The following is a 23769-nucleotide window of genomic DNA, read 5'->3' on the forward strand; positions in this document are numbered from 1 at the left end:
ATGTCTTAAAAATAAGTAGCAGACTATTACTTGATTTGCAAGAAATGTATGATCAATTTTGCAATCTTTTCTTTTTTACCTGCTAAGCCAGGATTCTGGCTTAAAAAGCGCCATTAATACATTACCTAACACTACACAGTTAATGACATGCTTTGTAAAACAACTCAACTTCCTCTCCGAAATGTTACAGGAGTTATAATGCTCTTTGTCAGATTTTAATACCTGTTTGAAAATTTAAATATAATGATAATTTATGCAGAGATAAGTTCTCATCTACGTGGATGTTCTGAGTTATATGCCTGTATTTATTATTTCCATAGTTTTCATCAAACACACTGTAGTGTAAAAACATACTTTGGATGGCTCACACTACACTGAATGGTTTCCTGTGAAGGAGTAAGTGTCAGAACTATGGATTTTACACAGCTATTGTTTCTGCTTTCCTGTCTGCTTCCTTTCACTGGTAATGTTTATGTCCAACCATCAAAATGTGGAGTGCACAAGAGACACAGTACCTTGCAGCCAGAGGGATACATTTACCCACAGCAGAGGTTAAAAAGTTACAACTAGTCTATTCCTACACAACAACAGGATATGGAAGCCCCCCAGCATTACATCCTTAAGCTCACAGCACTAGTCACCTATCACATCACTTTTGCAGGCTGAATCAAAGCATGTGAATAAGGATTCATGCACATATCCATTAGTTCCCTGCACACAAAAAGTACCCTTTCAGGTACTTTTGCTGTTCCCTCTACTTTTCCCTTCTTCATGCCTCCTTACCATATCAAGGCCTCTATTCTTCCCATAACAGTAGTAAGTGCAACCCATATTTCCCTGTCCCTTAATGAGTGTAGCCTTTTATTCTGATTTCATGGTCTGTGGGTGTGCACTTTCAGTCTTTACATCTGTAGTGAGATCTGTTCATTCTCCCATCTTTGACACCTAAGATTTTGCACACCCCGTAGTTCTACCTGTATATTTTCTCCAGTCACACTTTGCTCCTTCCTCTCTACCAGCACACCCACACCCTTGGGTACACTCTGGGGGAACACAGGAAAGAACACGCCACCTAAGTTAGCAATCTCCAATTAAAGGAAGCTTTCTCCCCAGTTCCAATTTCTTTACAGAATCAATTAGGTTGGAAAGACCTCTGAGATCGAGTGCAACCTATGACTGAACACTACCATGTCAGCCAGACCATGGCACTGAGTGCGACGTCCAGTCTTTCCTTAAACACCTCCAGGGATGGTGACTCCACCACCTCCCTTGGCAGTCCATTTCAATGTTTAATCACCCTTTCTATGAAGAAATTCTTCCTAATGTCCAAGCTAAGCCTCCTCTGGAACAGCTTAAGACTATGTCCCCTTGTCCTGCCGCTGGTTGCCCTTGGCTCTCCTCTTGTCAGTGTTCCCGTTCTCAGTCTCTTTTATGTATCTGCTGCATCCTCCAACTCCTCTGCACCACATGGCTGTCCATAACCTCAGCCACTTCTCCAGGTGCCCATTCTCTTTTGTACAAGCTACCCCTATGAGGCACGCTGAAGGCACAGGAATGCTGTCAAGTTACCTGCTCGGACCATGCCTTTCTCATTTATATGTATTCCATTTCCTGAAAACTCTTCCTCATGGACCTGAAAAGCTATGTTTTATTGCTGCAGTCACTGAGAACTAATATAAAAAGAATGAATGCAAAACAATATGTTAAGAGAAATGAAATAAAGACAGATTCAAAAAAGCTCTAGAATGGATGCTGTCTCTTGAAAGAGATTTCAACTTGCCTGTGGTATTAGTAGCATTGCCTGCTGACTGTTCTGTCCCAGGAGAGACCTTAGTTACATGTCGAGGAGGCCTAGGTGATCTCTTCTGCTTTTTCCATTTTGACGATTCACTCATTCCTCCAGCTCTCATTTTTAACTGAAAACCAATAATGATTAATATCAATATTGTAAAACCACATAGCATAATGAATTACACAAGCCAACCCGCAAAGGCTACCTCAAAGTCAGGCAATAGCACCTAAATATATCACACAAATTAATCAGCACCTCAAAATCATGCAAACTACCCCTTGACTCCCCACATATTAGCCAACACTCCACACCTGAATCAAGGGACAATTAACAGCAGTTACTCTGCTATAATATATACTCAACAGTTCAATTATCACAGCATTCCCTATTCTCTATCAATATCTCCCAACTTTAAATTAGGATAAAGAATCTTAGACCTACAGGCACATCTCAAATCTCTTTGCTTTTACCAAAGCTCCTAGGCTTCCAAAAGGCATCAATTAAAGTATATAAGTAAGCATTAGTTAGGTTTGACATCAAACTAAAATTTCACCATCTATATATATCAAGCTGAGGATGAAGCGCAAGCATGCTGCAGCTCTGTCGCTGATCTCTTGCCTCAATTCACTCTTCATCTTTGTAGCAAGGCCATGCTCACTTTCCTCCATGCATCTTTCACTATTAACAAGTATTTCTAACACTTTGCTTGCTACTGGTGCACGTTGCATTGCAAATGCCACCCTAGTGATTTAGAAACAAACCTTATTCTCCTTTCACCTGCCTCCTGTCATTACTTCTCTTCAGATCCAAATCTAACTCTTGACATCTTTGTTGACCAAGATCCTGCTTCTAGCTCCTAGACAGGTCTTTGATTGGGAAAACAAGAACAAAAGCAGGAGCAGGGCAGACTGTGTGGCACTTGCTGCACAGCACTGCAATTTCAGGCATGCAGAGATGCTCCAGAACTTCCTAAAAACAGTATGATATTTAGTCACATGGCTAATGGGCCTGGCCAGCATGAAAACAGGTTCCTTACAATGCAAGTTCCTCCAAGCGCAGGACTACATCTACTCCTGTGTTTGGTAGCTGCAGTCAGCTTTTCTGATGCTGCCACCTCTTCAGTTTGGGTGCAAATTTAAGCTCTGAACAGGTACCTTGCATGTAGTGGAAACCATTCAGCAAGTTTCAGTACCAGGCCCTATTCGGTATTCTTCTTTGTAAATTTGTCACAGTTAAGTTTTATTTTGGGCTATAATATTCCTTATTTTTCGTATCTCTAGCATCAGATTTAACTTATGTAGAAGACAGCTATATTCTTTAGTCTCTTCCTTTATCTGCAACTTACTTCCTTTCAGCTATTACGACTCTTAAATGCCAACGAACCTTCTAGGTTCCACTACTGCTTTTCCTCATCTTTCCATTTTCCAGGTAGAATTCTAACTCCCTGTATACCACCTCAGCCTGTACATCTTCCCATTTAAACAAAGCTTGTGAAAATGTTATGTCCCAGTGCAGTAGACCATTTGAGTAACTTTTCTTTGCACCACAAATTGTATTTGTTTGATGACTAATCCCCAAGTTTTAGCTACACTACAGTTTCCTTGAGTGTGCTAATTAACAGATTCAGAATTACTTTGCTCCTTGTTATTTCTTTCAAATATTGCAGCAAGAATCTTCTAAATCATAGCTTCTGGCAAATACATGATAAGCACAGAACTAAAAATAAAATTTTGTCAATTTCAAAATGTTTTACAATGCTTATGGATCACAATCCTTTCATGTCAAAATTATCAGCTCTCTCATCCTTCCTATTTACTGCTTCATCGGGCTATATAAAATCTGTGTTATCTTTGATTCTTGCCAATTTCTAAAATTTGAGCTTTAAATACTACTGATGCCTTTTCCTGGTCTTAAAATCAAGAGTCATACACAGTTAGAAGGGGAAAAGGGATTTTACCTTGGTATTTATTTTAAAGATCCTTAGGTGTACATGTCCAGGTCATACGCATCGAGATGCACCCCGCTGAGTGTGTGTGTGTGAGTCTGTCCCCCAACATTGGGTATAACATTATAGGTTTTACTAATTAGCATATCTATCAAAGATTCCCCAGTGAGAGGCTCAAGTGAGCCCCCCTCCCCAAGGAACCTTCCTTGGATGGTTCTATCTTGATCACACTGACCCCTAGCTACGAAGCTTCTAAAATGTTTAGTCTCTCAGCTTGACAAACAAGTCCAAGAATGTAGGCAAAAAGCACTAGGAGTACAGAAGTTGTAAAAGGTATAACAGGGGTATAAAAGGAAAGGCAAAAATCTTCATGGCATCACTACCAATAGTTTTATTTATTAAAGGCTTAAGATACAAATGAGATAAGATACTTTTAACTACCAGCTATTCTAGAAATAGTGGTATTTTTTTTCTCCTTTTCAGTAACTTATACAATAAGATCTTTAGACTTATGGTTCATTATACCAAACTACTTTGATTAGGAAGGAAACCTGAAAGCATTATGTGTTAAAACCCAATAAAGTCCGTTTCACACAGTTTCAAAATAGACTTCGCTTCTAGCTACTAAATCCTGTTGTCATTATTTGCCAAGTTCAAAGCTACTCGTAGCAAGATGCAAAACTGAATCAGCAAAATGGAGCTGAGATATTGATATGGGCTAACCATGCACTGCTCCTTCTGCCTTCAGTCATGCTCCTAAGAAACAGGTAACTTTTGAAACATTCTATCAGACAATGCAAGTTGACAATTTAATTACTGTTTCTAATCTCCCCTTTCATACAAGACCAAATACCACCTCAGTTCAACACTAGCCCACTCAAAAAAGCACTTTTCCTCAGACACGAAATCTACCCTGTGCAATTCCCTGTGTTTTAACTCCCAAGATTCCACCTCTTAAGAGTCATAAGATATAGGCTCACATGTAATCATTTTGATGAACCCGTGCCATCTTTCAGAGACTGAGTCACAACAGCTCCATGTGGATAGGAAACAGCTTAGTCAGGGCAAGCAAGAAGCCTTACTTGATTTTTAAAGAATCAAAAACATTTAATCAGTGTATAAATCATTTAGACCAGAATCTAAGTTTATTTGACCTTTTTAGGTGGTTTTTTTGTCGTGGTGGGTTTGGGGGTTTTGGTTGGGGTGGTTTTTTGTGGGGGTTTGTTTGTTTGTTTGGGGTTTTTGTTTTGGTTTGGTTTTTTGTTGTTGTTTGGGGTTTCTTTTGCAGGGAGTGGAGGGGTGGGTGGGGTGAAATGAGACTACCCAGTAGGTCTTTTCTACCTCATACCATCCAATCTCCACATGCTACACAAACAGGTATCCTTTTATCAGAATTACTTAGTAGGACTACCTATGATTACTTCTTACATAATTTTGCTCTCCCTCCTTTTTTTCTTCTTTTGCTATTTCCTTTTGCTTCAATGCAGCAAACTATTGTATGGCTTTAAAAATTTGCAGAAGCAAACCGAAATGCTTGATAAAAACATTTCACCAGTGTCAAGAGGCTATATGCTGTTTTAACAAATAAACACTGAGTTTGGGAATTCTAAAACAAGACATGTATCAAAGGATAGCAAAGTAACATCATTCCTTCTGGATTTTCTTTGAATTAAAAGGTAACAATCCCATTACTCCATGCTTTTAATGTTAGTATAAAAATATGTAAAAAACACTTGTACAGTTTGCCTTTGACAAAAGGAACTAATTCTAAATCTTGTTTTTACCTTCAATTCCAAGGCATTTCCCAGTTTCTCTAGAAAGCTTCATTGTATGTTAACATGCTGATATTTTAAACCTAACATTGCCTTTTTGACTAAATGCAGCAGCTAAATGGCATTTAATAGATCATTAACATATCCTGAATCCTACACATAATCTAAAACTCTCCTTCCCTCTTCCATGCTCAGCGATATCAGAGTTGCATTCATTTTCTAATTATCAATATCCTTGAGATTACATTAAGCTTGTACTTTTGATGGTAAAAACCATCTGATGTTAGTATTTAAAAAATATTCTTTAGAAATGAGAGAGGGAGCTCAGAGGTACTGTTCGTTCACCTTGGAATTCAGTACAGACTCAATTACATTTATCTGAGTTGCCTTTGCATAAAGAAATGTCCACAAAATTATAGAAGAAAAAAAATTACAAGACTCCAAATGCTTCCTTTGATAGATGAGGTTTTAAAAATAAAACCCTAGCTAGTCTAGGAAGGTGAAGAAAAATGTAATACTACAAGATTCTTTTTAAAGGGTCCGTGAGATCTCTTTTTTTCTACAAGCCACCTTACCTGTACTCGTTTGTTTTTCCATAAGATACTGTAAGCCTCAAGAGAAAAGGGCAGGGGCCAATGATTAGTAATTAAAGTGATTATACTAAAACATGAGCTCATTCTAGATGCAGCATGGAACTGGTCAGCACACCAAGTAGCGTTCAAGACACGAAAGCATGCAGAGAGAACGCAGTTCACGATCCAAGTCCTGGAGACACCGAGGCAGTCCAGTCATCTCACTTACGTACCTGCCTGTACTGCAACAACTAATGAAGGTTATTTGGTGAAATGCATTTATGCATCTTAGGCAACTATGAACAAAATCCACCCCAAAAATTCAGATTTATGTTCCTCCTCACTCCCACTGCAGAACCCAATTGATTAGCTACAATACTTTATAATGCAAAGGGAAACATTTCTCAGTCTTCTCTTCTGTGTAACTCTGCATAAATCTGCAAGTCTTGAGCCACTGCCTTTCAAACTATCCTTTTTGGATAACTGTTTTGTCTTAGACATAGGACAAAAGAACAGCATTTCTAAGTGTTCTGTTCAGCTCTGTTTGGACTAAGTAACATTAATGGCAGACAAGAAATAAAGCCACATTAAGTTTATGAACCAACATGGAAAACTGAGAAGGGTCCCATCTAAGTTAGTTTTTCACGGTTACTATGATTGATCCAAACCAAATAATCTGCATGCCTACAGTATTTCTTTAGAAGTATTTTCTAGGGGAACTAGCAGGGACTAACATGTTTCATAAATCTGATCCCCCACTGATCCCCCATTAACATATACTGTGCTGGGACACATACTTAATTTCAGTAAAAACATGAACAAAGATGTTGAAAATATACAGCAGTCTCTTTCAAAGAAACTTTAGAGAGCACTGAACTCTCTGGCTCTGTACCAAGTAACAAAGCTCAGAGATTCATCTTAAAAAATTTTAAGGCATGCTGGGTCAGAAGACTTCTCAGGTATATGGAGGAGCTATGTCTATAACTAAGATCAACAGGCAAGACACACAACACTTCAGAGACCAATCTACACTTTTTAATGTTTCTTTTCTTCGGGTTTTCACTGTTTTTCAATCTTACCCATGCCCTCCCACTCCCTTCCTCCAGAGGATACTGTGATGGTGTCTTAGGTGGCACTCACCAAGACACTGAATGCTGCAGCAAAACAAGGGTCTCTCCCTCCCAAGTCTGCCCCAGCTGCAGCCACAACACTGCAAAGCAACCACGGCATGCACTGTCTCCAAAAGCCATGCTGTGTCAAATGAGTGGAGGGAGATTTGCTGCACACAACGTAACTATCTCTCAGGTGGTGTTTACAAGAGAAGGAAGAGGAGAATAAGGTAACAAGGGAGAAGGGAGAGAGAGACCTTCAGGTTCTTAAAGATCAATACCCTCTCTAATTGGTTCAGGGCTTTGGGCTGTTCCCCACTACTTAGCTCCAGTTTGCTGAGGAGACCTGAAGAAATCTGTGAAAGATAGGCAAATGCATGGTTTAAACAAAGCAAAATAAACCCAAAGAGAAGAATAACCTGGCAGAGTGCAAGGCTGCAGGGCACACTCCTGGCATGCACAGCAAAAAGACAGTACAGGGTAACTGCACAGATCGGACACAAGACAGAGCATCACTTAACCAAGCTGGGAGCAGCCATCACTTGGCAAGGGCAGCCTTCCTAAATTCAGTCACCTTCACTTTACACCTTCTGTACACAGAGCATGACAAAGCCTGATACCTGCCCTACATTAGCGGGATCTCTTTTAGCTCTCCGTAGGCCAGCCTACCATCATCACAAATCCTGTGACTTCTCCCACAGCAAGGGAAACAAGCAGTCATTAGTTTACTATACAAGAAGTAAAGCCCTAAGCTTTACTAGGTTTCAGATTCCTACGACCAAGCATTCAGTCTCTCAAAACACTGCTATACTGGCTCTGAAATGTATGTTTACCCCATGTTGTCCCTTTTCTCAAAACATTACAATAAAAACAGTGGAAGTTATAAATTGCATATTCAGCATTAAGTTGAAAGGTGGTTATTTCTTCTCTAGCACTTTTTCCCATCCTGTTGCTCTGAACAGCAGAATTTGTTACCTTTATTGACATTCTTCATATGGAACATAAAGAATATAGAAGTATATATGGAGTCCCTCAAGAGGACCTCCCTCCACCTAAGAAATTACTACATTAATAATCATATAAGATCACATAACAGCATTTGAAATACTGAATCCAGCTGCTAAAAGCCTCACTGTATTGATCAAGATAGTAGCATTGAACAAATCCAGAACTTCCACCCTCAGAAAACTGTGCATTTAGGGAAAGGTAGATAAAGAAAAGTCTGCTTTGATTTGGCTGCTAACAGAGATGGCATTGATCACGTGAACTAAGGTTTTCACCACAGAATGCTGTCCCTTCTAGAAGTCACCAAAGCTTTTTCTAAAAAAGCCAGTTTCATGATGCTTTCATGCTGTTTCACCAGCCTCAAAAAGTTTCCCTTCTACACAGGAGGAACTGGACAAAAATATAGCCCAAGAGCTCAGTATTACATCTATAGTGAATGAAGAATGATGAGAAAGAAGCTGGAGAGAGAGCAGAAGACAGCAAGTAACTGGAGAATGACACCACCAGGTCCCAGAACTTGCTGGGGTTTTCTAGCCCACAGCAGCTGATGGCTGTTCCCAGAATCCAGACTGTCTCACTTAGGCAGCAGTATCATTAACAAGACTTGCCACTGGACTATGTGGACTTAATCCACAGAATCTATGTCCATTTATGCGGTTAAACATGCTCTTTCAGTGAACTAGGGACTTGTAGGAACAAAGAAATACAAGTGTGAAAACAAACAAAATAGAGCTGAGCGCAAGCCCAAGACAGGAGCAGAACAGTCAACACAGTGCTGAGTCTTACCTTCTTCATGTTCGTTCCCATGTAGCTTTTAGGCTCTTCTTTAAACTGAGGCAACCTGAAATACAAAGAGCAAGCCAAAATACATCAGCTTACATGTATTAACAAGAAGGGGAAAGAAACAGGCTGGTCTTTCCAGTCATGCTGCAGATACTAGAAAACCCAAATTAGGTTTTTTTTACTAAGAGAAACTCTCCTAATTTCTATTCCTGCCAAAATCTGCCAAGGGAAAAACCCACACAAGTATAGATGAGAGGTGCTTTGCACGGTATTACTACTAATGGCTGCTTTTCTGTATTGATCTTCCTGCAATGTAAATACCATTTATTTTCCTTCAGTGTATGTTTGCAGCAGTGGACTAATTACATTTGTTCAAAACAGGTTTCTCTGATGCTGCTAAAAACAGCTGCTGAGCCAGTGTCATCCACACCAGGACTCTTGCAGCGTACATATTATTGCTACTCACAGCAATTCTTCTCTTTGAATTTGTAGAAACCCCAGTAGTTGTCCTGTGTTCTGCATCATATAAACACAATTGTGGAGGACAGCAGATATACATTTGAGCTGAATCTTTTGAGATAAGTAGTTCCCATCTCAGGATGAGGTAGACTGCTCTCACCTGTGCTACCAAATGACAACATGTACAGCTCTACAACTTCAAACACCCTGCTCTCTCTTGTTTCTTTACTACAATTCTGTCTTTACTTGATGAGGGTATAAAAGCCTTGGAGCACAGCTTTGGCTCTATCTTTTTCTGGAAAGCAAGATGGCCAAACCCCCCCTGCAGCTGCTGCCTTTGCCTTGCATCTCCATCCCAATGTCCACAGGAAAACATGGTGGTGGTGTCTCCAAGCCTTATCAAGAAGGACAGAGGAGAGGATTACACAGTAAGTAATGAAAAAGCACCAAGTAAAATTCACATATGCATTTGGAGAAAAAGTAATGTGGTCTCGCCTCTTTGAAAAGATTGATTCTGACTTTGCCCCACATTCATCCAGTGCACATGATGCAGGGCACATAGAGGAGAAAAAAAACTGAGATGCCATTGGAACTGCGTGACAGTGGGAAAAAATATAATGCAACAGTGTTTCATAAACTGTCAGCTTCACCAAAATCCTTTTCTACTAAAAGTGTATCTGTACCTGCACATTTCCTTTTCACAATACCCAGAGAAAGTCTATGAGTACTTCACTATTTGGAGAAACAGTCTTGAAGTTAATTAACTTACTTGAGTTTAAAAGAGGTAATCTCAATTACCTGAAGGGTGATGAAAAGGCAGAACATTTGTCCAAGACACACGATTTCAAGAGTTTAAAATGCTCTTTGATGTGTGAGCTCAAAGCTCTCAGCTTGAAATCAATGTGTGGCTATTCAATACCATTTCTATTCTCTCTGCTAAAGAGAGCTATATTTTTTAGAGCACCTTTTTTTCAGTGAAGTTTGCATTCTCTGTCCTGAAACTGGTTCTCTATCCTAAAGCTCTTCATTACTTGGCTGTCCATCTCTCCTCAAAGGACACCCTAAACCAGGCAACCTTCCCTACCTCTGTCTCCCTGCAGTCTGACAGGGTCAGCCCTAGAGAAAAGTGCCAAATCCTTCATCCTTTTCCACCTCTAAATAATGACCATTTTGGATGATTTTTCTGAGGGCCCTTAAGTGGAAGTGTGGAATCTTTCTGTCCTTAGAGAGCCATCTCGGCAATGCTGAGGCAAACACAAGCAGGTTTACCTTGTGAAGAGCAGCTGCACCATGTCGACCAGAGTGTGCTCTGCAGATTTTCTCAATAACTCTGCGAAGACAAAAACAAATAACACAGGTGTCATTACTCAGTGTGATATTATCAAGAGGCTTCTTCAAGCAGACTCCCCTCCGAGTCCTGTTTACAGAGATTACGGCAAATTTATTAAAACCAGCTCCAACCCCGCGTTACTGCAAGCGGTCATGGCATCACACGGTGGCGCTGCACAGCTGGGGAAAAGAGCACTCCAAACTTGTACAGCGAATGCCCAACAAATTTTCCATGAAGTTGTAGAAAGACACAATAATATAAAGCTCAGCAGCTTTCCATGGATGCATGCTCTACAACAGAACTAGTTAATGCTGAGGAAACCTGATCATTTCTTAACGGCAGATACGAACAAACCTACCACTGAGCCTCATTTCGAAGCATATGCGGAAACAGGACTGCATGATCTCACACACGGATTCATTGGTGAGGTGGGCTCCCACCGGGGTGAGCAGCAACGTCCTCAACACCTGCAAAGAACAGCACCCTTATGTACCACACGGCAATGATACTTGCATGCATTCCCAAGAGGAGGTTGGTTTCCTCAAGAAAGGCTGCCATGAGCAGAAAACCTAAGGAAGTTTCTCCTGGAGTAATTTTAAACTGAATGCTGTGCTCAAGAAGCCAATTATGAGACAAGAATGATCTCCTGACCCACTTCTAAAAGAGGCCCAATATGCTGCATACTACTCAATACTTAAATTCAGAAAATAGGTATCTGCTCAGAAGTACATAGACCAAAGAGGTATACAGTCCATAGGTTTGTCTCTGTAAAGAATTTTTCTCAAAAATAAGTTTGAGCACTCCATATTCTTAATTAAGCCCCCACCCAACACAGACCATGCACAAGGTAGGATTACCAACACTACCACATTATCAAGTCCATAATTTTAAAATCATTTAAGCTTTTAACTGTTTTCATTTGGAAAAGCTTTTACCACAGGTGTATGAGCTATCTGTTTAAAAATAAAGCCTGTCACTAAGCTCTTACAGAGTCAAAACATTGCTCCCTCCTCTTCATCTCTATGTAACAGGATATGTTCCACAACAGGCAGCAACCATTATGGTAATTACCATTTCTCTCTACTTACCTGTAGGATTTTCATCAAGACAACCTCATCACTTGCATGATCTGTGCCCACAAATCGGGCGTGAGTGACAGCATCTGCCATGTTCTCCATCCCCTCCGCTGTACCCTCATGGCTGGGATCTGAATAACAGAATAAAAATACGTGCCAGGGAACAGCCATCTACAGCCTACCACCTCTGTGGGGAGACATCGACACGGAGATACTGTGTGACCTTCAGCTTCCTCAATTTATGTGACTTGCAGTGAGTTGACCCAACAAGAGCATAACTCACCTCCCACTAACAGGCTTTATAACTGGGAGCTTTCAGAAGCACTTTATAAAGAGTCTACTTACATTTGCAAAAAGATATAACCTAACAAAGAAAATAATTACAATTCTGTTGTTACTGGTTCTCTATGTTTTACAAGTTAACTTCTAAGACTGTGTCCTGTTCCCTACAATATAGCACAATCAGCTGTTAAATGCATTCTGTGCCTCCTCGGGAATAAAGACAAAACAGCTCTTAAACACAGGGAACCTAAAATTTACTCTCATGAGAAGAAAATGCCAAACAGATTCCACCAAAATTGAGAGGGGAAAATTGTGTCTTGTTCTACATCTCTCCCAAGGAACAAGAGCTGGAAAGGAACAGACCAGTAGCTTTCCCCAGAGAAAACAGCAGACAGACACAATCACAGTTTAGATATCAGAGTTGCAGGCCTCCCACTTCAATCATTCATCAAGGCTCCTTCTCTTCATTTCAGTCTTTTGCAGCTACAAACAATGGTACAGTTGAGAGAATGTTTAGGATGAGATTGTTGCTAGTAACTGTATCTCGTGCTACATTACAGTGGCTTCAGAAAAGCTGCCTCTGGCTTTGATTTCATTCTCACTTAAATAATATGGCACTGGGCAAGAATCTTGATACCCTTCTACCTAAACAGTCATTAGGAAAGAAAGGAGACAACCTAAACATTGCTTAATACCTCATTAATTGGCAATGGGGCCTCTTGAACTCCAGCAAGAATGATGCTGACAGAGGAAACAAGCAAGACCTTGTATGCTTTGCACAGAAGCTTCACGGATTCCCCCTTTGACTCCAGTAATGTTCACACCCAGGAAGGGCTAAGCCCTAGGTATTAAAGAAAGCTGCCCTTATTGTGGTCCAGAGACAGCAGCCTCTACCACACTCTTATCGTGAGCAGCTGCAGGATAAGAAATTTCTCACAGTTGTATAAAACTGAAGTGGCATCAGTGTACTTCAGAATCACATAAATCTGCATAGGAACAGCACTTTGCCATTGCCATCTCTTACACATCCCTGTTAAGAACAGAGCTTGCTTACTTTTGACATTGTTCATGCTCACACACACACACAGAGACACACAGAAATCTTGGATAGTTTAGAGTGAGTTCTTCTCCTGGTTTGCCAGGCAAACTTCACTGAGCTATCAAGGAGGCTGCTCTAAAACCAATCGGTCACTTTTTACCTAGTTTAGCAGCTCCATGCAACAGGATACAAAACTCTGATATAGGGAAGCATTAGATAGGAGGCCTGGCTGTCAAAAGCAGTCCTCTGCATACCTTCAATAATGGCTTATAATCCAGTTAGAAGCTACTGCTCTTCTACCAGAGACAATAAAATCAGTCATAGGCTGGTGTCTCATGCACTCTTACTCAGGGAGGTAATAGCTTAAATCACCAATGGTGATGAAGGCTCATTCTGAATTGTCTTAATCGAATTAGGCAAAGACGAGTGCTGTGAGAATGCCAGTACCTACATTAACATTACTGCTAACCAGCCTCAATGGCCACAGTGGAAAGCAGCCCAGTGGGAATCAAGACAAAAAAGCAACTTGTTGCAGAAAAGGCTCCCACATGCAGAACACACAGATTCACTTCACTGTCACCTTTTCCAGTAGATGTGAGTTACTCTAGTCTTAGGGACATATTTAATTGTAGTTTGGATAAATAGTGTGTGTGAAAACAAAATGCAGGCAAGGTGTGCACATGCTTCTCTAACAGATCTGTGAGTACTGCTTTGCTGTTCTAGCCCCTACCTTCAATACCTCTTTCCCAACACACATCACGCCTGACTACTTCAGTTCTGGCTCCCTGGAACAGCACTGCAAATTCAGGTCAATTTATAAAGCCTCCTGAGTTCAATTAAAAGCACAGATACTTCTACTTTGCAGAAACAAGATACAGAAAAAAATCTTTGTTCCCTTGTGAGAAAACAGTACAGAAAGATGTACCAATGCCTGCTCAGAATCACTAACAAGAAGAAGTTTGAGTGAGCACAGTACCAGTTTGAAAATTGCCATCTACAGTGCAAAGATCTAGAGACCCCATCTAGATACACACATTTCATACAGGGTGCAGTCTTACAACAGGTGGGCAAAAGAACAAACAGAAATCGGAAAATCCAGCTTCTGAACCAAAGGGAATTCAGGAAAGCCAGAAGCCTGCTCAGTAACACCTTTAATGGAACTGAAATAAATCACCACGGAGACACAAAAGGTAGAGGGGAGAAAAAGCTTTAAACTCCTTAAACAGCAAGTCCTGTCACTGGAAGCTGAGCAACAGATACGCAGTTTTCAGGAACATCAGGGAAAGCTAAGCTTAGAAATGGAGCCAGAAGCTGCTGTGGTCAGTAAAAAGAGCACATACCTTTTCTGAGGGAAATACAGAAAACCCCAATTCTGAAATTTAGCCACTAGTCTTCCTATAGCTAAGGTTTGAACTCATCCAGTAGGCTGACAGCTCACTAGCTACTGCAAAACTGCTGAGCAAGGAAGTAACTCATCTGAGGGATAAAAATCAAAGGGACTTTTTAGTATTGCCACAAAGTTTTCTAGTACTTTAAAAGTTACTGTGTAATTTATCAACTAAAGCTCTTGAAGAAGAAGTACTTAGAGCAGAGGATAATCACCGTAAGGCTAACTATTCCTGCTAAAATACACACACGGTGGATATCAAGTAATTTTATCTAACTGAGCTGTGATTGCACACTATATCATTAGTGAATTTGCAATTCAAACTACTAGAGATCAGAAGTCCTAAAGTCTACTCAGGAATTACTCTTTTCTAACTGCTTTTAAAACATACCCCTCAGCAATACTGGCCTAAAAAGGAGACAGATAACCACCTTCTGACATGTGACAGAGTAAAACAACAATGACACTGCACAAGGATTAGCCATGAAATACTTTGGAAATGGGAAAAGAAAGCCATTTTAAACAAAGATATTTATCAAAGGAGTTTGGCCCTTTCACTGCACCCTGGTTTTCAACTTAGTGTGTACAGTAAAATGCAACCACTCACAGAACAGACAAAGGTAGTGTCACTTTTTAAAAACGTGCTGGCTTCACCTGTCATTATGCAGCCCCAAAACACAAAATACGTATCTGCCACACTGCAATTTCCCTACCATGGTTATGCCAGCATCCTTCTTTCTTGCTCTCTATAGTCTGAAACAGATTTGTACACTAAGAACAGTTTTAAGCATTTCCTATGTGTAGGCAAACAGTCTTTAGACTACCTTTAGTCTCATATTACAAAAATAAATTATAATACCAAAAAGCTTTCATTTAACAACACCACCTAGCCAGATGTTCAGTCAGCACCACTAATCCCAGCCTAACTGATATCTGGAGCAGCACAAAGGACAAGGCTGCTCTGAATGTCACCTGAAGCAACAACGAAGGTCTTAGATTACAGGTTCTGCCCCAGAAAAAAAGCCAGGCAGAGAGTCTTCCACCGTCTACTACAAAGACACCCAATCATCAACAGTTACAGGGAGGCACTCTTATTGGAGTGACCCAATTAATATTCTAAACAACAACTAGCTAGAGAAAGGCTACAAATTCTTAACCCCATTTTTTGCTGTTTCTGCCTCAAATCAAGCATTTCTCAACAGTTGCCTGTGCAGACATTTACCCAGACATGTGATACAGATCATAAAAGCCCAGAAGAAGAGTCCATCCCTCATTGTAATGCTGAAAGTCATATATTTTGCACTGTTGCTTAATCCTTCAGGGGGACATGTTTTACAGGCTTATTTTTAAAGATTTCTTTATTGTCCTAGGAACTTACGTCATTATTGCATCATTCTAGTTATATTTGGTATTATATCAAATACTACCCACTAATTGAAGTCTTCATACACTAGATTTTCATCCAACACTTTTTTCCTGCAAGTTTCTATTTTTGCTCATTTTAGTTTTGTGTCTTTCCCACAGAATTGATTTGCACTGACATAAAGCCCTTTCTTTCTCTAACCGCCTTCATGCTATCTCCAAAGAACTAAATATTTAAAACAACAGTACCAAAAATTCAAAGTGTTCCCTTACAATACAAAGGAGAAAAAGAACTGAGAAACTCAGGGGGAAGGAAGACTGATAAAATTATTTTCTTCAAGTGAGACCACATATAAACAAACACAGATAACAGGTTTTGTAATTCACACAGGTATGATCAGAAAGTACTAACAGAACTTACAGAGAAAAATCGAGCACCACTAACAACGGGTTGACACACTGATGGCAGACAGAAAGCCAGCTAATGAGTTACAAGCCAGCTGAGCCATGTGAACTGAGCACATGCACATTATTAGTCTTTCACAGATAAGAAGGAGAATGTGCAAATTTGAAAGTTTGGGCAGCAGCAAAACTGTCTCTGCCATGACAATTGTGGAAGTGAAGAGTACTGGCACACCACTGGACAAGGTCTGGGACCAGGCAAAAAATCATCCTCACTCTAGAGCAGAAATATTAGTCCACAAAACAAAACAAATCCTACTGTGTTTCTATATGCTACAACATTGTAATCCAAACTGGTACTCTTCCCTCCCAGACCCTTTTGCTTGGAAGGCATTAAAAAGCAGCTGGTGACCAGCACAGCCCTGCAGCAGGCCCTTTGGCCCTTTGGCTCTGTTTCCAGACGTTGCTGCAGCACCATGAAAGATCAGCCAGTAAGATATTAAGAAACTGCTGATGCCAATTTTCCTAGTGTTAATGACAATTTTCTTATTTCCCCGATCTCCACATTAAGACTGCAAGCATGTATCCTGGCCAAAGACATAGCTCACAGAGATGCATTTGGCTGGCATTTTGGTAAATCCCAGGAAGTCACATAGCCTACCTATTAGTGCATATGAGAGGAACTTATTCACAGAGGTGAGTGCCAATCCAGTTATGGGGCCTGTAGTGTCTTCAGAACGGATTACTTCCAGAAAAGGCCGAAGAAAGACATTAGGTTCAATTTCAGATAGCTCTGTAAAATAAAAATAATTTTAAAAAGACAATTAGAGTTGATTCCTTAGGATTCATTTTCTCTTTAAGAATATACAGCAAGTTTCATCTCAGAGAAAAAAAAGCCTGCACTAGGTTAGTTTCAGAAGGCTGGTGGGAAGGTCAGGGTTGTTTTTACATATATACACACACACACAAGCACGCACATAGGTATAGGCATGTATTTTAAAAGCAGTGGTTTGTAAAGTTCACTTTCTTGCGATCTTCAAAACAGCTTTCTGGAGCCTTCTAAAATCTGATTGTAGGACACTCCATAAATGCTACAGAGGCCACTGTTACATAAATTTATGCTTTAACTCACTGGCAGATTCAGTTGCATTTTCCTATTACTTTTGGAATTGTGTGATCCCATGAACTATATAGACCTTGTCCCACCTTCTGCCACCCCGGAGCCTACAACAGATAAAGCCTCATGCTAATCACACGCAGAGTACAAACGTACAACCAGGTTCATTGGATCTCTTGCAGCTCTTTGCCTGAATACAAACTGCATTTCTGTAACACTAAATGTTTGCTTGGCAAAGACAGGAAAACCCCACAAGATAACCTAATTTAAAAACTCTTCTGTCTTGCTCTCAGAATACCTGTGTAAGCCTCTCAACCAAAGAATTAAAAAGGGCACTCTTCTCTACTTGCGGCTTTGGCTGGCAAGGATCCCCTCTAAAGCTGCAGTACAAGAAGGCAAATGCACTGAGCTATTAAGCTGGAGAAAAAACAACTAACAAGCTTCCTGAACTTTCCAAGATGATCAAGGGATGCTTTGGGATTGAAAAAGAAATACAGAAGAGAATAACCAGAACTAGGGAAATTGACCAAGAAAAATAAACAAAAAACCCTAACCAAAACAAAAACCAAACCCAACCAAATAAAACACAAGGAATCAAGATAAGAGGAGCCCTGAGGGGGATTTAGGAGAAAAAGCGTTAAAAAGCAGGTGAAGGCAACCACAACATAGTAAGTACACAGGCACAGAAGAATGCATTAAAAGTAACTTGGATAATTCTGAGACTAGAAATATTTAAGTACAACACTTGGCTCAACTTGCTGAAACCTACTTTTTCTTCCTAATAAAAGTTAACAAGTCTAATGGCTAATAGTGTCACAGGATCACTGGCATTTATATACTTGATAATCAAATATTGCATTTATCTGTTCTATAAGCTTCTTTGAGGCAGGGAGAAAAAAGACTGCAATTCCTGAATCCTTAGACAAGCTGCTGCTTTTCTACCTACCAACATAATTCAATTATTTTGCTGAGGGGAAAAAACCCAAACCCTTTATTCTGAGATAAGTGAAATTCTATTTTATCACAATTCCTGTTGAGAAGCCTTAAGTATCAGAGCAAAAAGTCTATCAGAAAGTATGTTAACGTAACTGTGTCAAATTATGGCAAAGGACCAAAGGAAGAAAAACAATACAGGGGCTTTTGTTTTAAAAGTAAAGAGCACAGAGAAGAACATCAAAGTGCTGTTAACTAAAGCAAAATTGCAATTAAAAGGGACTTTGGGAATCATTATGCCATCTCTTACATTTCAGCAACCAGTTCAAATAAGGCCAACTCCACTAACTTGTGAGGGGTTAAAAGGAACATGATGATTCAACCTTTTTGGCTTAAGAACAACTCCCCCAATTTGTCAGATAATATCCTGGTGTGACATTACAATTGTGTCACCTCTCAATAGCACATGGAAATGCAGCTGATCGCAAGATATTTTCACTGATGCTTATGTAAGTGTGCTTTGTAGAACACTTGTCTGGTTACAAACACTTGGACAGCAATAAATATAGTAAGACTACTAGGGATCAAAACTCAAATTCTTCTTCCCTGAAACTGATCCTTTCTACAGATCAAACCATAATCCTGCCAATTCCTCCAGTCTCGTTCAAACCACTGAGTCCCAGGATGAAAAAGCTGCCCTTGATTAGTAAGAAAAATGGGACTTCAGCAGATGTGCATCCCTGCACATGTAGAATGAGACAATGAAGACACACTTGCTAGCAGAGGATGTATAGGGCACCATTAAGACATTTTTTGGGACAAAAAATAGATATTTTCTTTACAAGAGTAGGGAGAGTTCCAGGTCTTTCCATTCAATTAGAATTGTTAATCTTGATGTCGTTAAAGATCAGATTCCCTTGCAGTCCAACTGAAATTTGCAACTTACATGAAGATCACAAAACAGCTTGTCATAATTAGGATTTAACTTAGGCACGTATCATTGATTACACAGCAGCTTTGGCCAGTTTCCCTAATATTCAGAGATTCCAGACTTTACAGTAACAAAGCACTTTACATTAAACTCTCTGAAACTGATGGTTTATGCTGTAAAACTGTTTAGACTGGGTAGTTGGTGCTATGGTATTAAAAAAAAAAACCTAAAAATATGCTAGACAAAGAGAGCATTTTTAGTGCAGGACTTACCCACTAAAGGGCTACTGTCTGAAAGATCTAAATGTCAGTGAAACACCAATCCCACTTCTCATTGCTTGCGCTTGAGGAGTATTCAAATGAGCTCTTCTTACCAGAAGTATTTGCAGGCACTGAGGACTTACAAGGGTCACCAGCTCCCTTTTCAAGGCAGAACTTAATCTTGGTACTGGTCCTTTGCTTCAGTGGGAAGTTTGGGAGCACAGAAAAACACTCGTATTGTCGCTATTCTTGCTATACCCTGTCTTGAAACAGACTACCTTCATGGGCTGAAGAAGGTTCAGCATCTGAAAGTGGCACTAAAGCTACCCAGAAGTTTTTAACCCAGTGACGATTTTGCAAACAAACCATTAAATCAAACATATACCCGCTTCTTTTAATTCAGTCCTGTTAAGATCAATGAAGTTAGTTCAGAAGCTCTTTCCTCTACAGGTTTTCTTAGCCTTGTACACCAAATGTGGCAGTGTCCAGAACAAACCTGCCAGCCTTTTTGGATCAATAGATACAACTGCAAGGTGCACTCCACGCCAGCTTTTCTACTACAGCTCAGGTTGGTTTGATCTAGAGCACAAAACAGTAGGACATGAATAGCACTCTCTTCACAGTACTTTGGTACGGTGGGATCAGAGTCTTTAGAGGGAATTGTTCTCCCCAAAAAACTTCACAGAAGAGACACTATAGGAACTCCTGCCACCACCTAACTGTGAAAGCAATACTGTGCTCTTCTGAAAATATCTAGGAACCTTGGAAAACGTAGGAAAATCAATTATTACTTTAATAATTCCTTGTGACAAAACAAAGGCTATATAAGGTACACACTAAATGTCTGGAGGTACATACTTGATGTTTATAACAACATTCCAAAAAAAAAATTGCTCTGAATTTTCAACTCCAGTTCTTGTTCTGCCAGATTCAGGTTCGGGCATTGCAAGTGAGGTAACTGTAACCAGTGAGAGAACTGAGAACTGCCGATACAGATATTTCTCCAAGTATATTTTCTAGCAAGAGACATTTCTCAGGATGGTTCTCTGCTTAAGTAACCCGTTTCAACTCTGGGGAAAAAAACAACCAAACAAAAAACCCACCCAAAAACTCACCAAACCTGCAAGTATGACTTCAGCCAAGGGTATGACAAGAGGAAAAACTTAGTAAGTATCCACAAAGAGAACAAAATTGCACAAGGGACTCCTTCAAGCAGCCTTCCCTCGAAATCTACTCAAACCCAGGGAAAAATTATATTAAAACATGACTTAGTCTTAAATTAAGAGCATGGTCTGCTTTGGGGACCAGCTGGAAAGCAATTCCCATTCTTTTTGTACAGGTCCATTCAATGAAATTTCAGAGAAGCAAGCAGAGACCAGGATCAGCACAACACTCAAGAGATGCTCAGCTAGCCTAAAGCAGTGCACGGAAATTGAGAAGGAGGGAAAGAGTATCTTAAGTAATGTTATCAGAAAGCCAACTCTTCAGGCTGGCAATTTTAATGAGGACAGAATTCCTTTGAGACCACAGTGCTTTCCCTCATTCTTCCTATGGATTATTTGTACTTAGACACACATGTCTATAAAGATATTTAAACAACTAATTCATGTTTAAGCACCTAACTCCCATTTCAGCAATCCCATCCAGCCGTTCTGGCACTTCAGCAAACAAACTGCATCAGACCTCCAGCATCCCCTTTCTCCTGAAGTACAGGAGCAGGTTCCCCTCGGAAGAGTTTTCTTATTGTTAGCACACTGTTGGCACATTCCTGATCTAAAACGCTCACATAAGCTGCTTTCTCTGGCAGTTCAACTCTTCACTCCTGAATGACTCTTATCAGGATCGGCTATGCGTTCCGAATCAGAGTAAATGAACAAGAAAAAATTGTTTATGACAAGTTATTTCAACATCATTTGTCCCGAGGACAGGCAACTGCAACCCAAACCACATGACCTGGACTCCTCTTATGCAGCAGCTGTTGGCCTTTGATGCCCAGCCTTCAGAAAGGCTGTCTCCATTGTATCCCACGCACCTCTGCAGTGCAGACGAGCTCAGACAAGAGCAATGCTTTGAGCACGCACTATTACGTTCCCTGCTTACAAACTGAGCTGTACAATGAACAGGCATTCTCTTTTCTTAAGGTGAGAAAAAGACCAAGATAACACTGCAATAGAGCAGAAAGCCAGCTTTTTGGGACTCTTGCCTTAGGGCTCAATCAGTTTATGCCACAGAAAATCAAGGTATCAGCAAGTGCTTCCTGGGTCATCCTCAAAATCACTTCCTGGCCTACCGTGATAGGCAATTTATTCTCAGTTCACCCAACAAACACCAAAACGTTTTGTGTTTTCACTCAAAAGATGAGAAGTCCCTGCAGTCTGGATCAGCAAGTTAGACTGAGTAAGTTACAAGGAAAAAGGACAAAATTGTACTTGCCTTTCAAACCCGTCTAAAAGTATGGAGTAGTCACACTTTTTGGATTTTCATAAACATTTTAACTGCTGAAATAAGTACTGGCTTAATCTCAGCCAGGTCAAAATGCAAGACTGCAGGGAAAGGAGAAATTCTTTTGAGTTAGGCCTCTGATTATCAGCTGTTTAATTTAGAGGTTAACAAATCTAGCAAAAAGAACAATACTAACTTGTTCCTCTAAAAATTTGCAGAGCTTGAATTTGCTTTACATAGAGTCCCTAGATAACAGGCACAGAACAGTATATGTGTACTGGTTCTAGGTGCCCTGGCAAAACTGCAGCTACAGCAGCTCTACAGCTGATAAACAGAAGAGGAGCATGTTTTTCACCACTCCAAAAACAAATTCTCCAGACTGACTGAACACATGCCACTCTGCACCTGAACTGAAAGACATGCCCTGACTTCTAGCTAGCAAGTCTACTCCAACTCTGACATTTAACTCCAAATCAATAATGGCCAAATAATGTTGGATAACGAGTGTAAGAAAGCTAAGCTATAGATGACCCACACTCATTTGTTCCCGAGCGTATGTTCTGCTCCACACAGCCCTCCCTGGTAGAGACAGTGTTTCAAGTGAAAAGAATCCTCTGCCATCTCTCCCCTACAAGGGGATCTTAGCTGTTGTTTTCATCTTGTTTTTCTTGCAAGTTCTAGACCAGCCCTTGCAACACAGTGCAATGCGTAGCACATTCTAGAGATTTTCTGATCTGAAAGGAGAACAGATTGCCATTTATACAGTCGGACTTAGCAGCTAGCATTATGAGAGAAAGCTCTAGCTCTCCTTCCTGAAAATAATAATGGCAATGTCCCCTAAACTTCATAAACTAGAGGTCATCAAAAGCCACCGGATATTCTCTCCGGGTTCCCCAAAATATCATTGTCTTGTCCTAATCTAAGCTCTTAATAGATAAAGAAAACAGGATTCTGCCAGCTAGGGAGAAGCTGAGGAGCCAGAAGCTTACATCCTAGCTTCCAGAACACATAAATACTGTGGGGATTGCACAACACAATATACATACTGTGGGGATGCGTGGAAGCAAGCTTTGTGCATCTCTGAAATCAATACTTCATTACAGTAAGTGATATCAAAAGCTTTGCATACAATAAAAATAAACACAGGCTGAAAACCAAGGATATTCAAACCAATGAAGGAGAAGTGTGAATTAACTGCAATCCTTTTCAAAGGCTATCTGTAAAATATACTCTTCAAAGCTAATGCCCTATGAATTAAGGTGGTCATTCAGGGGCCCCAGCCCACCAAATCAAGGGGGAAACAGTGCCATTCACAGCCACACATGAATGCAAAGCTGGAATTACAAATGCAGTTTGACAAGGGGAACCCAGAGCTGTCAAGCCTGTTCTGTTTGCCTAATTTCATTACAATGGTACAAATGCTTTCATTTGTCACACTCCAGCTTCATGTGTTTATCTCCCTTTCATTAAACATGACTTTAACAAATTATTGCTCCATAGTGCCAAGATCTCAAGCACCCTTCAGAACTGAGATTTTTATTTTGGGGAAGCATGACAGAATGCATACTGAGCATTTGACTCTTCACATCCTTTGGTTAGGGCAGCATAAACTCAACTAAAATACTGTCTTCTACAGAATTAGTTACATCTACCAATGAAGCAGAAGCAGTGACAATGCCACCAGTGTGAGCCATTAGTTATCAGGAGTTTCATCTGATGCTATGCTTCAAATTCAGCTGTTCTGACTGACCATTAAAAATTCCTGGGCATT

General features: G+C 40.2%; 1 protein-coding gene across 6 annotated transcripts in view; it reads right to left on the minus strand.

The window, feature by feature from the left end:
- The window catches only part of GBF1 (golgi brefeldin A resistant guanine nucleotide exchange factor 1), a 107245-nt gene that overhangs the window by 28988 nt on the left and 54488 nt on the right, over positions 1–23769 (minus strand). For 3 of the 6 annotated variants that reach the window (XM_048312106.1, XM_048312105.1, XM_048312109.1), the window contains exons 4-11: positions 16977–17108; positions 11856–11974; positions 11126–11234; positions 10707–10767; positions 8982–9036; positions 7472–7546; positions 6085–6120; positions 1781–1916 (exon numbers count right to left, since the gene is read on the minus strand). In XM_048312106.1, coding sequence (XP_048168063.1) covers positions 1781–1916; positions 6085–6120; positions 7472–7546; positions 8982–9036; positions 10707–10767; positions 11126–11234; positions 11856–11974; positions 16977–17108 — 723 coding nt within the window. The remainder of the gene's footprint in view (positions 1–1780; positions 1917–6084; positions 6121–7471; positions 7547–8981; positions 9037–10706; positions 10768–11125; positions 11235–11855; positions 11975–16976; positions 17109–23769) is intronic. The other 3 variants (XM_048312110.1, XM_048312108.1, XM_048312107.1) reach the window with 2 other exon arrangements.

Source organism: Corvus hawaiiensis, chromosome 8 (genome assembly GCF_020740725.1).
Source record: "Corvus hawaiiensis isolate bCorHaw1 chromosome 8, bCorHaw1.pri.cur, whole genome shotgun sequence".
NCBI classification, from domain to species: Eukaryota; Metazoa; Chordata; class Aves; order Passeriformes; family Corvidae; genus Corvus; species Corvus hawaiiensis.